General features: G+C 40.7%; 1 protein-coding gene across 4 annotated transcripts in view; it reads left to right on the plus strand.

Moving 5' to 3' along the window:
* The window catches only part of LOC121875696 (von Willebrand factor A domain-containing protein 8-like), a 112,466-nt gene that overhangs the window by 83,261 nt on the left and 13,000 nt on the right, over positions 1–16,205 (plus strand). For 2 of the 4 annotated variants that reach the window (XM_042380327.1, XM_042380328.1), the window contains exons 8-13: positions 10,553–10,711; positions 12,651–12,779; positions 13,333–13,446; positions 13,622–13,825; positions 14,471–14,631; positions 14,975–15,257. In XM_042380327.1, the coding sequence (XP_042236261.1) occupies positions 10,553–10,711; positions 12,651–12,779; positions 13,333–13,446; positions 13,622–13,825; positions 14,471–14,631; positions 14,975–15,257 (1,050 nt within the window). Of the gene's footprint in view, positions 1–10,552; positions 10,712–12,007; positions 12,140–12,650; positions 12,780–13,332; positions 13,447–13,621; positions 13,826–14,470; positions 14,632–14,974; positions 15,258–16,205 lie in introns of those variants that run through there. The other 2 variants (XM_042380330.1, XM_042380331.1) reach the window with 2 other exon arrangements.

The following is a 16,205-nucleotide window of genomic DNA, read 5'->3' on the forward strand; positions in this document are numbered from 1 at the left end:
AGCCATGGTCCTAGTTTGCCCCTAGGGTGACTCATGGCCCTAACGTTTACCCCAGAGTAACTCGTGGCCTCTAGTGTATCCCTCAGGTAGAGTAACTCATGGCCCCTAGTGTGTCCCCCAGGGTGAGCCATGGCCCTTGTGTGTCCCCCAGGGTGAATCAACATGCAGCACTCTGGCGGGTAGATGGTGACTCGGCCACGGGGTGTGAGGCTATACACTCATACACAGGTGGTCAACACTACACCTGCGACAGTTACGGTTAGGTTAGATTAGGTTAGGTTAGGTTAGGTTAGGTTAGGTTAATTATGGTAAGATTAGGTAATGTATAGGTTAGGTTGGGTAAGGTAAAGTCAGGTTGGGATCAAGTTGGTGGGCTGGCTTGTGTAAGGCGTTAATTAAAAAGGTTTTCTAGGAAGTTTACAACAGACAATGTTTCTTTTTACCTTTGTTATTTTTGGCTTCATGAATTATTGTGTAAAAAGTGTAAAATTTATATTGAGTAAAATGTGGTGAGGTGGAGGTGTGGTTGATGTTGTGGTTGTGTTGTGGAGGTATAGTTGCTGTGTGGTGGCGGCTATTTAGTTCGCGTATTGACGGGTTAATGTGGTATAGACAAGGGAGGGGAAGGGGGGGTGAGGGTGTGTTAGGTGGGAGGAGGTGTGGGTGGGGTGAGGGACAGCCTTTATCTGCTCCAACATGTAGTTGTTAAGCGGCGTAATTTATCAAGTAGTGAAAGCAAGGTGGCTGGGAGGAGGGAAGTGATAATAACGTGCAGTGTGTCAGGCATTAAACGCCAGCCTACACTCATGATAACTGGCCGACTCGCTGTGTACAGGAGGACCGACCAGCTGAAGGTGTTGGTGCTGATGACTAGCTCCAATTTTGTCTTGTTCCAGGAATATCTATATATCTATTTTAGCTGCCATGGGACTCCTCCTCCCTCCCTCCCCCCAACTCAGATCCGAATTCAAATTGAAGTGGTTTAATTAAATTATCCGAGTCTTCAGATTGGCAATCATTTTAGGTCCCATTCTAAGCTCCTGTTGTCACTACTTAGAACACTGAACTGAACCCAACCTAACCTAATCTAACCCTGGCCCAACATAACGTAACCATACCTAACCTAACCTATCCTATCCAACGTAACCTAGCCTGACTAAATCATACTTAAGCTAACTTAACCTAACTCTGACCCAACATAACCTGACAATACCTTGCTTAATGAAAGAGGTCCTCTTATCTGACGGTTCGTTATGAGAAGTATGACTACAGTAGCACAAGATGTACTGAAGCCTTCGGTCAGCGTGGAGGCATCATGGTCGGCACTCAATACAGGAGACGAGCGCTGTATCCACCCCACCACTGTACTCCTTTTCCTAATTTAACCTAACCAAAGCTACCATAACCCAACACGCCACCAAGATCTCAAAAAATACTGTGAAAAAAAAACCAAGTTTTTTGCCCCGGTTGTAAAACTAGCCTCGGGTATTGATTTAAGAGAACCAACACCTGACAGGTGATACCTCCAGGTATTGACTCACCAACACAAACAAGCTGGATGGTTAACATCTATTGTGGCGGCGGGTGGGGGTGGGGTTGGGTGAGCTGGGATGAGGATGGGAGTGGGGTGTGTTGGCCAGGGGGTTTAGTGGTGAGGGTGAGCGGGGTGTGTGAGGTTGGAAGTGGGTATATAGTAGATAGGTTGTGGTAATGAAGGTGAGCGTATGTTGGGGGTGATGGTGGGGGTGAGGGTGTGTGTTGGAGTGAGGGTGAGCAGGGGGTGTGTGTTGGGGTAAGGTGAGCGTGGGTGAGTGAGGGGTGGAGCAGGGGGGGTGTGGGGTTGGGGGTAAGGGTGATGTGTGTGTGTTGGAGTGGAGGGGTGAGCAGGGGTGTGGCTGGGGTAAGGGTGAGCGGGGTGTTGAGGAGGGTGAGCAGGGGGTGTGTTGGGGTAAGGGGCAGAGTGGGGTAAGTGAGGGTGGAGGGGTGAGCAGGGGGGTGTGTTGGGGGTAAGGGTGAGCGTGTGTGTTGGAGTGAGGGCAGTGAGCAGGGGTGTTGGGGTAGGTGAGCGTGGGTGTTGAGGTGAGGGTGAGCAGGGGTGGCTGGGGGTGGGCGAGCGTGTGGGTGTTGGGAGGTGAGGGTGAGCAGGGGTGTGCTGGGGTAAGGGGGTGAGCGTGTGTGCTGGGAGTGAGGGTGAGCAGGGGGTGTTGGGGCAAGGGGTGAGCGTGTGTGTGTTGGAGGAGGGGTGAGAGCAGGGGTGTGTTGGGGTAAGGGGTGAGCGTGTGGGCAAGGAGGTGAGGGGTGAGCAGGGGGTGTGTGTTGGGGTAAGGGTGAGTGTGGGGTGTTGAGGGGTGAGGGGGTGAGCAGGGGGGTGTGCTGGGGTAAGGGGCAGGAGTGCGGGGTGTTGAGGTGAGGGGTGACAGGGGTGTGTGTTGGGGCAGGGTGAGCGTGTGTGTGTTGGAGTGAGGGTGAGCAGGGGTGTGTGCTGGGGTAAGGGGAGCGTGTGGGTGCTGAGGGGTGAGGCAGAGCAGGGGTGTGTGTTGGGGGTAAGGGTGAGCGTGTGTGTGTTGAGGTGAGGGTGAGCAGGGGTGTTGGGGGTAAGGTGAGGGTGTGTGTTGGAGTGAGGGTGAGCAGGGGGTGTGTTAGGGATAAAGGGCAAGCGTGTGTGTGTGTTGAGGTGAGGGTGGGCAGGGGGAGGGTGTACTGGGTATACCTGCTGGTGGTGTAACATTAAACAGTGGACGAGAACCAATACATCTAACCTAACCCAACCATTACAGCTCGTCACTATACCTGTTGGCTTCCTCACCTGCCTCCATCACCTCGTCTTTGTCCCGCTATCGTAAACACACTGCCTGATCCCGCCTAACTGTGTGTGATGATGAGGCGGGTATTAATAATATAGAGATCATTGTGTCTGACGCGATGATTGTAGCCTAAACACCATCATTGAGAGACTCGCCTTCAACACTGACCCCCCGCGGCAATTTGGTCCAATCCACGCATATGTGGGCATGACGTGCGATGATTATTTAAGGTATTTTAATTTCAGAAAAATGTACGTCAGGTTCACTTTCAACGATTGCAACTTTTTCGCTTCCAGGATTAAGTTTCCTAGATTTTCTTTTCTTTTTTCTCAACTAATTGTGTGCGTGAGGTGCTCCTGTGGGCGGAGTAAGTACGTTTTCTACTAGGGGCGTGAGGTCTTCTTGTGGGCGGAGTAAGTACGTTTTCTACTAGTTGTGGGCGTAAGGTCCTCCTGTGGGCGGAGTAAGTACGTTTTCTACTAGTTGTGGGCGTGAGGTCTTCTTGTGGGCGGAGTAAGTACGTTTTTTACTAGTTGTGGGCGTAAGGTCCTCCTGTGGGCGGAGTAAGTACGTTTTCTACTAGTTGTGGGCGTAAGGTCCTCCTGTGGGCGGAGTAAGTACGTTTTCTACTAGTTGTGGACGTAAGGTCCTCCTGTGGGCGGAGTAAGTGTGTGTTTTCTCCTGTTGTCAACTTGTCTGTTGCTCTCTATACTGTACACCTCAAGTACCTGTTGTCTACATTACTGTGGTCCTTTCCTGTCTACCTTCCTTTCAAACTCCCTCCTTCCCTCCCTCCTTCCTTTCCATCCTATTTTCCGTCCTTCCTTCCTTTCTTCCCCCTCATACTTCTCCCTCGCCTCTCATACTTCTCCCTCGCCTCTCATACTTCTCCCTCACCCCCTCATACTCTCACCTCATACTTCTCCCCACTTCACACTTCTCCCCACCTTTCACACACACATCCCCCACCTCCTCTCATACTTCTCCCCACCCCACACTTCCCCACCTTCACACACATCTCCCCACCTCATACTTCTCCCCACCTCTCATACTCTCCTCACCTTTCACACACATCTCTCAATTTACCTCTCCCTCACCTCTCATACTTCTCCCTCACCTTTCACACACATCTCCCTCACCACGAAAGAAAGAAAGAGAGAAAGACTTTTTTTTCAAGTGCGGCTAAACAGTCATAGTTTTTTCTCTCTCGCCACTACCACTGAGAGACACAGGTGCGGTAGTTGTGTGTGTGTGTGTGTGTGTGTGTGTGTGTTTACGTATTTGCGTGTGTCCGACATTGTAAACATGATAACTGGAACCGATTGTTGCAGAGTTTGGCTAAACTTGTCATGTGCATTTATCACAATAAGATCTGAGACGAGGTAAATAAACAATCATATCCACATTTGGTAACAAGGAATACATTTTTTTTTTCTCCATAAAACTTTTCTCGTGGAGGAATATTCACTTGGAATTTATTTTGAATCGTAAGCGTGTGATGTGGTAACGAGAACCGCCCCCCCCCCCCCTCACCATTCATGTTGCGACCAGCAGTGAGACACGCAATGCATCAACTATTTACTGATCACCCTGTCTCCTTGTATCACCAAACACCGTGTACATTACCCCATGCTAGCTTACACACACACACACACACACACACACGAATTCCCTTACCTTACCTGATCCATTACTATAATTATACCAGACTAGACGTGTTGTGTTCTAAATTAATCACATAATATAACCTGTGTGTAAACCTCTTTCAAAAACTGACACCTGAAATTAATAACAACTTCAGATAGCCACAGACAACTACCGTACTACCACGGACATTCTACCAACAACAACAATTACTACTACTACCAACTACAACTGTTACCAACACAACTACTACTATCACTCACTCCAACAACAACAACAACAACAACAACAACTACAACTACTACTACAACTACAACTACAACTACAACTACAACTACTACTACTACTACTACTACTACTACTAACTATGCATTCTACTACTTTTTTTTTTTTTAAAAACGTGTCAACCTCCCCAATACACCTTCCATACCATTTATTTACCTTAATATTAACTATCTAATACATAAGCAACTATCCTATCTGTTAAATTGGTTGAGCCGCAGATCGATGCGGCATTCGGTGACTGTAGCCTCATAGTCGATATCTGCAGCAGTTGACGGAGTAGGGGCGGAAGCTCTCGTTCCCTGAGGCAGAGAAAAGCCGACCGAAGGAAGAGAAGGACAGTCGACATCTCTCATCAGGCTGTGACATAACTTCGGGCTGCTGCTTCTGTTCGGAGATCAGCTCCGCGAGTCTGGCGTGAAGCATCTTGCGCTTGGGCCCATCCCACCAGGGTTGTGAACACTAGCGAATGAAGCTGCGCCGATCGACATTTTGAATTCTCTCCCCATATGCCCTTCTTGTCGTTCTGTTCCTCCTATGTGCAGCATCGAGAGCTGGGTTACGAGTGACAAAGCGGCCAGGATCAAAAATCCTGATGTCGAAGGCTCGCTGTCCCGCGTCCAGAATCCTCGAGCACTGACGTCCACACGGGCTTCGTTAGATGTGTTTGAAGTCCTGTGTTGGAGATCTCGCCATCCAGTGGAGAGGGTCGGTTCTACCATGACGTCCCGGCAGGTTCCTTCAACATATTTGCTGTGAGATCCTTACCTCGTCATGCCTCATGCATATGAAGCTCCTTATTGCAAACCATGGCGTGATCGCCATCATAGAATACACACGCATTGGGAGGGCAAACCATCTACTGGCCAACCGTACTTATGCGTGAGCAATGGCACTACTACTACTACTACTACTACTACTACTACTACTACTACTACTACTACCACTACTACTACTACGGAAGCTACTACTACTACCACAACCACTACCTCCTCCACCACCACTACCACCACAACGACAACAACGTCCATTCGCTCTACCAACAATAACAACTACTACTACCTCCACCAACAACAACTACTACTACTACTACTACAACGTCCATTCACCCTACCAACAAAAACAACAATTACCGCCACTCACTAACGGTTGGCATAAGATGTTTTTTCTAAAGCGTAATGAAAGGATGTCACGTGTGGTAGTAATATCACTCAGGCGTAACATGACTGGGGTTACGACATACTGATATATGTTATTACGTTTAGTGAACCAGAGCGGCAGTACAATCGTGAATACCTCGCCCCTAATGGTAATGCCTGGCCGCTGCTACCAACCAAGGCCCGACCTTCATTTGTTTAATTAACAGCTCGAGTGCTTTAATTCTGATTAATATTTAGCTAGGATGAGACATTGTATGTTTAACAAAAGAATGACTGCATCCTCACGAAGGTTAATCGTCTGTTCGCGCTGAAGAAACTACTAGACCGCAGGATCTTTATTATATATATATATATATATATATATATATATATATATATATATATATATATATATATATATATATATATATATATATATATATATATATATATATATATATATATGTGTGTGTGTGTGTGTGTGTTTTTTTTTTTATTCTCATATATGACCTTGATCTTTGGTACCTCTGAGTGTGATATCCACGACAAATATGAATATCTTAGTCCTGGATGTCCTTCCTATCAGGGTAGGTAGATAGTGTCTACCTACCTTGCTTCCTATAGGGCGGAGAGACACAAAACGGACAGACCGACTGTGTCAGCTTTAATTTGGTTGAGAGGGGCTAACAAGGGCCACGAGCTGACCACGCGCTTTGATAAATTAAGAAGAGTTAGTTAGCGGGACGATGCACTAATATTTCTCATAAATCAACACTGCCATTCACGACAGCCGCCGCTGGATCCTTTTACGAAAATTGCTGACGACGCCTCGCATCACCTGAAGGCCAAGCTTACCACAAACTGATTCCTGCTCTGTCTGTGTTGTGTACGTTTGTTTGTTTGTTTATTTTTAAATGTACTGTATATTATTTGTGCTTGTGTTTCTATGTATTCATGTGTTTCTTTGTATGTGTATATTTGTATAGGCTGTGTTTAATTATAATATTTGTGTGTGAATGTATAATTACTGTACTGTACTGTATATGTGTATTGCATCAGTACATGTTACATCTGTGTGTGTGTGTGTATGGGTGTGAGGATGCACGTTGGTACTGTTGGTGTGTATTTATATAAGTGTGTACATACCTATATGTTACTTTGCTTATTTTTACTTTTGTTTCTTTGTATAGATTTTACTTACGTTCATTTGTAATTACGTACCACTGCATAAGGTGCGAGCCTTGTTTTTCCAGGTAATATTTACAAAGTTCCACAATTCAGTCACTTTTTGGGGGTCAAGGGCCAAGGGCCAAAGACACAAGGGGGTGTGTCCTAAGATGATACTAAACACCTCTATATTTTTATTATCTGAAAACTGGTAGAAAGGGTGTTGACCATATCTATACCACAATATAGGCCTACGGAGTTCTGCAGTGATTATCATTTGGATATCTGGGTCAAGGGCCACAGTGGGTATTAAACCAAATGGTTGGGGCATACTGTATATATTTGATAAACACATTTGTTGAAGAGTTTTTTGTGCAATTATCTCCTCTATTTTAAGGTTTATTTTTCTTCTGATTTTTCACATTTAAGCTTATACGGGAGGGGGGAAAAGATGAAAGATAGGTGGATATAGAAGATAAGATGTCATAATTGGCAATAACTAAACAGTGGTGACAAAGTACTAAACATTAAACCTGTGTGACCCGTTGGTATGAGACATACCAAGTTTGGTTAACATTTATATTTTAAATTACCGTTTTCATAACCCACGGACGGATGCACAGAAGGAAAGCATGACGTGACGGCTGCAACACCCCAAGGCAACAAAGGATCTTTCTGTGGCCATTACTGAGATGATCAAGGCAGCGTCTCTCACACCATCACGTGCTCTGGCCCGACCCCTCTACCTGCCTACGTCATTTACGTCAATTAGCCCGGGGGTCAATATTTCTTAGTGTCTTAATAAGGCAGGGACCAAGTGGGTGCGGTGGTCAATATTCGTGAGTGTTAATAAGGGTGGTTGACTGGAGAGAGTGATGGTGGGTCAGGTTGCAGGCTGGACTATTTTACCGCACGTCCCGCAGTGCCTCCCTCTCTGCCACGCCAGGAATATTCCACAATTACACCATAACTAAACAATTACGTCCTCCAATTACAATGATAATGACCATGTAAATAGCTACCGCTAAGTCACGGTGAGCACACAAAGACGGGGTTGATGGATGATTGGATGGAGTGGCCCTTATTATTACTTTACTGAAAGTATTGCTCCACTCTGTCACTCTAAGGGTCATTCGTGTACACTAATAGAGGGGAAATGGGGAACTTTAGGGGAATATATGAGGCCATGGAGGTAAGAGGGCGAATCAACAAAAATCATGTTTCGAGATATGAGCGATTTTGTTTCAGGCCCATTAAATTGTGTGTCGTATCAGTAACCCACCATCCAAAATGAATGAAACAAGTCACAAATAATAGACAATTTAATTTTATTTTATATTATGTTTCATTATTTTGCATCAGTTTGGTTCTAAGTTGTTTGATTTGCCTCTCTTGCCCTAAGTGTATCGTATGTGTAACCATGTTTTTTATAGGCTGTGGACCAATATCTACAATATTGTATCTCCCAGTTGACTCTGTAATTCAAACCTCAATTGATCTAAAGTAAGTCTTTTCTATTACGATACTCAAATCAAAATGTCCGCCATATTGTGATGTCACTTTGCATTTGGAGGCCGTAAATTACAGTAACACTACACAGGAGCAAATCCAAGGATATCAAAAGGAGGGGATCCAAGAAATTGTGGGCGGGGAAACGTGGCGAGCACAGCAAGCCCACCCGGATGTTGTTTTTTTTTGCAGAGGTATAAGCCCCCAGAATTTTTTTTGTTATTTGACCAATATTATGGGCATTTTGAGGCCACTTTGAAGCCATTTGCACTTGATAATAGGAGGTATTCTGAGGTCAATAGTAATTCACTGATTCTCTGGCTGAGTGCAAAAAGAGAAGTCTAAATTGGCATTTTTTGACATTGGCTCTTTTTGCACTCAGCCAAAGAATTACCTTTTACTATACAGTATAAAATCGCCTGAGTACAATACTGCATTGAAGAAGTACTGTACAGTATTGTAATTTTCTGATGAAAAGGAGGTCCAGACCCCCAGGGCTCCCCTCCTGGACCCGTCCCTCCTACAGGACCTTTGGAGCTCCTGTAACGGAATAAACCCCGACATAGCATGTATATTTCCAGATTGCATAAACAGTATATGCTTTCCAAGCTATAATTTACCTTATACAGTATACCTAATGGCTACCCACTAAAGGTGGCCAACTGGCCTCACCGAGTGAAGGAGGCCAGTGCCCTGTGTCAAGTTCTTGATAATTATGTCAAGGGCTTATTAAACCTGTTTTATCGGAGAATACTTCAGAAAATTTATTTTATATATTATTTCAGTGGAAAATAGTATTTTAAGATAAACTCTAATGAGCTAAAATTGATCTTATAAACAGCAGCTGTTTGTTTTATCAGACAAGATGGAATTGATTGATGTATATTTAAATGATCAAGCTTGAATGGAAGTACCATGACCCTTTTGACCCTCGCATAAATGATGAACAATTGTTGAGGTTCTATATACAGTATTTCCTCAATGTGTAATTTTGAAACCGAGTAATTAGACACTTTTAGGGTGGAGAACAAAGAGGTCAAAGGTGGGCTGAACCGACTCACCCAAGTGTTATCATATTTGTACTTTTCATAATTTGTTATTGAAATTGTGCTACTAGTTTCTCAAATATTTTAGTAGTGTTTATGAAGTTTTTTTATTGCAAACTGTACATATATTTTCTATTTTAAATTTAGTAGTAATCTTTGTGTGAACTATACAGTAAGTTTTCTTAAGTTTGTGAAAAATAGTTAAGAAGTTTAACTAAAGTGCTTGAGCTGCTTTTTTCTTGACAGACATCTTTAAATCAGTGAAATTTCTCCAAACTTCACCAATATCTCATGGTACAGTACCTGAGGCACAAAATTCACCACACTCAAAACTGAGTCCCGGGCATTATTTTTCATTTTGACGGTGTTTTGTTGTCCAATATCCCAAAGAAACTGTCCTTCCACTTTTTCACCTCTTCCAGCACAGCTAAAATGTGTTTACAAATATCAAGCCCACAGGTAGCTGATATCCTTAGTTTGTGATTGGTCAGTATGTTTTGAAAACATAACTGTGAATGGCCTGCTGGCCTGCATGAAGACTCATTCTCAGTGCTTACATTTGAGTTACAGTACTCTAACAACATTGCAAAATAGTTTTGAGTATGGGGATTTAAAATATTGTTAGCAGTTTGTAAGTTTGAATGCCGTGGGTCGGTTACAACATTGCCGAGTGTTTAACTTACGCAGAGTTTTGAGTATCCGGGCCCGGGTACTATACTATGTATAGTATGAATTTCGTTAAACTTTGGGCAAACATTTTAAAGTTTCTCGGCTGGAATTATGTAACATGACATTTTTTGGGGGGAGGGGGGAGGGGGACAAGAAACCTAGGTGTTGACTCCACATGAAATTACATTAGTTTGTTTCCAATACATAGTAGCTAATTTAATGCTGAATTACTGTAATTAGGAAGGTCACTTTAGTTGCTGTTCTTCATGTTTTCATACATTTTCTCCCACAGGAACACTTGCAGCAGCTACTGGAGGATCACCCAGGTGTTTCGAACGACATAGCCTCACGTACACTGTCACTTGCCCACACCATCCTCACCCAGGAGTGTAAAGGTCTTGGATTGCCTGACTTCCCCATAGACAACTTGGCCTCTATTATGACTATTCTGGTACGTTTTAAGTGTAAATGCCATCTCTGTGATATCAGTCCTACACTAATCTTCTATCTGTCAAACATTTTGATTGCATTTCATATGACTCATTTAGGATCCTCCTGAATTGCAAAAACCAACAAAAAAAGAGGAATTGCATTAGTTAATATCAGTAGTCATGTGTAAGTAATTTGAAGTTTCATATCAAGGAAAAGAATACTCACCAAGGAATTTATCACTGTGACGCTGGTCAGAGGGAGTTACAGTACCAGTTACTTAACATGATTTTGACAGAATTAGTCTCAGAACTGTATAACACTACAATACAGTACAGTATAAAAATGCCTAGATTCAACTTATTTTCACCTTTTTTTATTACACTATACGTACAGTACTAGACACACAAGACAGATGGCACAAGAATTACATATAAATAGTATAAATATATTAGTGATTGTGTTCAGGACAGATATTTATATTTTTGGTACAGTAGGTAACAAAAATTATCCATAATTTAAGTTTTAATTTGTTTTGTTTTTATTAAGACTGTTGTACAGAACCAGATCCAGCTCTTAGTTTATTTTTTCTAGAGTCTGGTACACTATGCATAATCTGGCTATGAAATACGACAGTATACTGTACAGAATACATGTACTATACAGTACTCTACTGTACTGTACAGTTATGAAAGCACACATGAACCAAGCAAACCTAACTTCACCATACTTAATCTAACATAATGATTTTATGGTAGGTTTTGTATTCTTTCTCACACACTGAAGCTCTCTCCATACTGGTAGTATAACCAAAGGAGTATCAAGTGCACGAAGGTCACTCATATTGTACAAAGGCTATACAGTACAGAGTATAGTCTACCCAGTTCTGAAGCAAAATCAAATTGGGGGCTGGACCCGGCACTGTACTCATTTTCATTACAGTACAGGTACAGTAAAATCCCATTCAAACAAAATATTTTTTCCAAAATGTCTCTTGGATAAATTACTGTACATTCATCTTGCAACTTTATGAATTTCCTCTTGTAGCTTCTTTGTATGATTTTTGGTATTTCTGTTATACTGGATGTAGTTAAACACAGTTTGCTATTTGAAGAGAAAAAGCATTTTGACAGATTTTTTTTAACCAATATTTAGACTACAGTGTTCTGTTTTTGTTGAATATCTTACAACTGTACACTGTACAGTATATGCATGGAGCATGATGGTCCAGTGGATACTGTTAGATATAAACTAGGTTACCCCATATTTATGTGAATATGTTCTATTATGTTTTGTGTTAGTTGTGGAATAAAGCGCCACTGCTGCGCAGGTTATGTTTGTTTTGTTTTTTACGGACGGTCCCAAAATATACTGGAAAGAACAACATCGTTTGTGTCATTGTCTGAGCCTCTCGCATCATATTTCGTTGATATCACCAAAATTGAACACTGTAACTTCAACAGATACAGCACTCACCTCTTGTTCCAGGGTTTTTTGGTTCAATTCCGGGACGCTCACAGTTCACCCAGTTGTAAATGGGTGAATGCAGGAGAGTGTAGTACTGGATATGCTGTCTCCTTATATACCAAAGGCTTAGTATACAATACTATACAGTGTGCTGTATCTAGACTGTCCCTAACCAGCAATCATGCCTATGGAACCCACTTTTACTTTTTTCACTGTATATACAGTTTTGTATTACAGTATTAAAGAAAGGAACTATTATACTGTAATAATTTTACAGAACTGTCTTCCGTTTCTCTTATCCCCCAAAAAAAATATATCAATACTGTACAGTAAAACAGGTCAGACTTGATCCCAATCCATTTTATTAGAGAGGGATTTAGCTGATATAAATTGTTTAAATTTGTTATTTCTGTTACAATAGCTTGCTGATGTACATTTAAGAGCATACCATTCCTAAGCTACAGTACTGTACTGTATCTCTTTATAACTTTCAGAGTAAATACCCAGAAGTTGAGCCTACAAGACTGATCAATAGGTTGTACCCTTACCATGCCTTCCTACCTCAAGAAACCTATAAATCTGTTGAAGAACTGTTTTCAACTTTTGGTTTCAACCCATTCCAGGTATGCCTTTTGTTGTACTGTAGTGAGCAAGTTCATAAAAAAAGAAAAAATTAATTATAAGTATATATATATATATATATATATATATATATATATATATATATATATATATATATATATATATATATATATATATATATATATATATATATATATATATATATATATATATATATATATATATATATATATATATATATATATATATATACAGGATAAGATACAAAGGTTTGTATAGCAGGAAGACTCAAGAAAAATTAAGGAAGCATCATGGAGAGACATTACATCTAGCCAGGTCCCAAGCATAGGGAATCTAGAGGTACTGTTGTTGGTGGTAAAGAGTGGGGCATTTGTTTAATGAGTACTAGGACCTGAAGGAGGTATGCTTTGGCTTTACATTCAGCACTGAATTGGTACAGGCATAAAAAAAATTGCATTCATTTATTTATATGTACAGTATATTAGGTTTAGAAATTTGCAAAATCTATGATATAGGATTAATGTACTGTAAAAACATTCTTCAAACAGTAATTCATGTATATGTAAATTTCAGAAGAGCTCAACAAGTGCAGGCATCAATGAAGTGAGAAAAACACAACCACTGACAGACTCACAGGGGATTGCTGAGGTCACACTCCAAGTAGAGAGGAAAGAAGTGACTACTCAAGTGAGGTCTTTTACTTGGCATTAAATATTATTTTTTAAAAATATGTAACTTCATCACTGTTTCACTTGCAAAGATATTTGGTAATGATCTGCCATTGCTATTTAAATATGGTACACAGTAAATTAAAAGGGTCTGTAATACAGTATCATTATGAAAATGTTTTTTTTTATTTCAGGTATTTTCTGGGAACAGCTGGGGAAGCCCTCCCCCTCCATTTGTATTCACTCCATACCACCATGAAATGCTCACAGAAATTATTCAGAGTCACAGTGTTAAGGACATGTGCATCATTGGGCCACGTGGTTGTGGAAAGTCAGCAGTTGTTTCAAAAATTGCACACATGTTGGGTTATCAGACTGAGCCAATTCTTGTATACCAGGTTTGTTGACTGCTTATCTTTGCAGTACGTAATCATTTAGCTGATTATGAAATATTTAGATAAAAGCCACATGTTGAGAAAGTTATTCATTATGTAGTGAAAGAATGAGAAAATTTATGATGTGATATTTATTTCATTAATATGCTTTTTTTTTTTTAGGACATGAGTATTGCTTTAATAAAATAGACTTGTCATTTGTCGCCATGTAAAAAACAAATGAAGTGTTTGTGTAATGACAAGTATCAAATTCGATATTAATCTTTTGTTTAAGAACTTTAATTACATGTTTGCAGATTTACTGATTAGTGCTGCTAGGTTATGTGAAGTGATAGAGGTATACCAGATATAATATATGTTTCAGGCCCTGCTATGATGTTTTTTGCCAATGTTAAGAATAATTCTCAAATGACACAAATAGGGATTTGCAGTACAAGTCATAATCATGATGCATTTAGCTACTACAGGTTGTCAGGATGGTGCTTTCTCTTGAAGTTTGTGCTTTCATTTTTAGCCTTGGGATCATTCAACCAGTTTATTGTACTGTACAGTAGTTATATTTCATTTATTATTTATATGTTTCTTTCCAGATAATACAGTATTATTATTTTTTCATTAACATTATCTAAATCTTATTATTTCACTTAGGATATGACCTCACGAGACCTTGTGCAGCAACGGGTGACCTCAGCTAATGGTGACACAGCATGGCAGTTTTCCCCCCTGGTGAATGCTGCCTTAGAGGGCAAAATGGCAATATTGGATGGAATACACAGACTTCACCATGGAACACTGGCTGTATTACATAGGTAGTGATTCATGCATTTTTTTTTTTTATTATATATCTTTGAATCTTAATTTTTTGAAAGAAGAAGTCATTCAGTGCTTTAATATTCTGAATTTAAATTCTTATATTATTACTGTTCTAGACTTGAAGTTTATGTGTGAAGTTGAAAGAATTAGACTAATATATCATTAGTAATGTATTATGATGATCATAATTTCACAGTTTTACCTTCCATATTCTCAGCCTCCTCATCTCATACACATGAATCATCCTTATTTTAAGGGTAGGCTATAATTATAAGGTCATGGAAGACAGCAGTTGTTAGTCATTAGTTTTGTCACTAATTTTTGTCATACTTTAAACAGGTTGATTCATGACCGGGAACTGCAGCTTTATGATGGCACTAGATTATTACACTCTGATCGCTTTGATTTAATTAAGAAGAAGAATGGCTTGTCACATGCAGACATGACTGCTCGGGGTATATATCGCATACATCCATCATTCCGCATTGTGGCATTAGCTGAACCACCGGTAATTGGAGCTGCTCAGGGACAATGGCTGACTCCAGAAGCCTTGACTCTCTTCCTTTATCACAACATAAGGCGTCTCAGCTCACAAGAGACTATCAGTCTAGTAAACAAATTGGTAAGTTGAATAGTGTTTGTTTGATTCATACGAATGTAGTTTACGGCATATAGGACGCACTTTTTTATCTGAAAAATGGCTAAAAAAATCAGCCTCCGTCCTGTATGTGAAGCTGCGGTCTCCCGTAAGCTAACGAATCCCCCAGTTGCTGTCTCCAGTAGCCCAAATTATACCTAACCTAACTCCAGAATTAAAAATATGTTATTGCTTACCGTACTTAAACACATTATTATTATTTTTAATTAATTAAAAAATAATTATATAAAACTTTATAACTACTGTACTGATGATGATAATCTGAGACAATTAACATCTGTATGGCAGACACTCAACTCTTCAGAGGTAGCTAAGCAGTAACCATTTCTAAATTCTTACAAGCATTACAGTCTATTAATGCCATACCTGCAACAATTATTTTTAAATCTAAAAATACCTGATGGAAATAAAGATTTACAGATAACTTTCTTTTCACATTTGCATTTGTTAACATCGCTGGCAGCATTGTAGCCAGGTTAGACTAGTCACTGTAACCACCAGGCTGCTGAGCCAAGCCATGAGGTGTTATGGTTGTCTTTCAGCTCGTATTTTCTGGTAGATATACGTAACTTTCTCAATTTATTTTTACTCGGTAAGAGGCACACACCATCCTACATACATAATGTGAAAAAAGTAAAAGAAATTATTGTTCTAAGGGCAAACACATAAAGGTAATATATATTTCTTTGCGCACTAGTTACCTGGCTCAATGTGGGGGGGGAGGGGAGCCTTGACAGGGAATCAGTTTCATTGCTATGGTGAAGCAGGGAATATATGTGTAAGTGGCGACTGTGTTAGAACTTTCAATTGGCTTTTATTTACTGATTTAGCAATACTGTACAGTATTTTTTGTTGTAACACAATTATTGGTATTATTTTTATTTATTCCTCACATTTACTGGTACTGTATAC

Source organism: Homarus americanus, unplaced genomic scaffold (assembly GCF_018991925.1).
Source record: "Homarus americanus isolate GMGI-L3 unplaced genomic scaffold, GMGI_Hamer_2.0 scaffold22250, whole genome shotgun sequence".
In the NCBI taxonomy this organism is placed as follows: Eukaryota; Metazoa; Arthropoda; class Malacostraca; order Decapoda; family Nephropidae; genus Homarus; species Homarus americanus.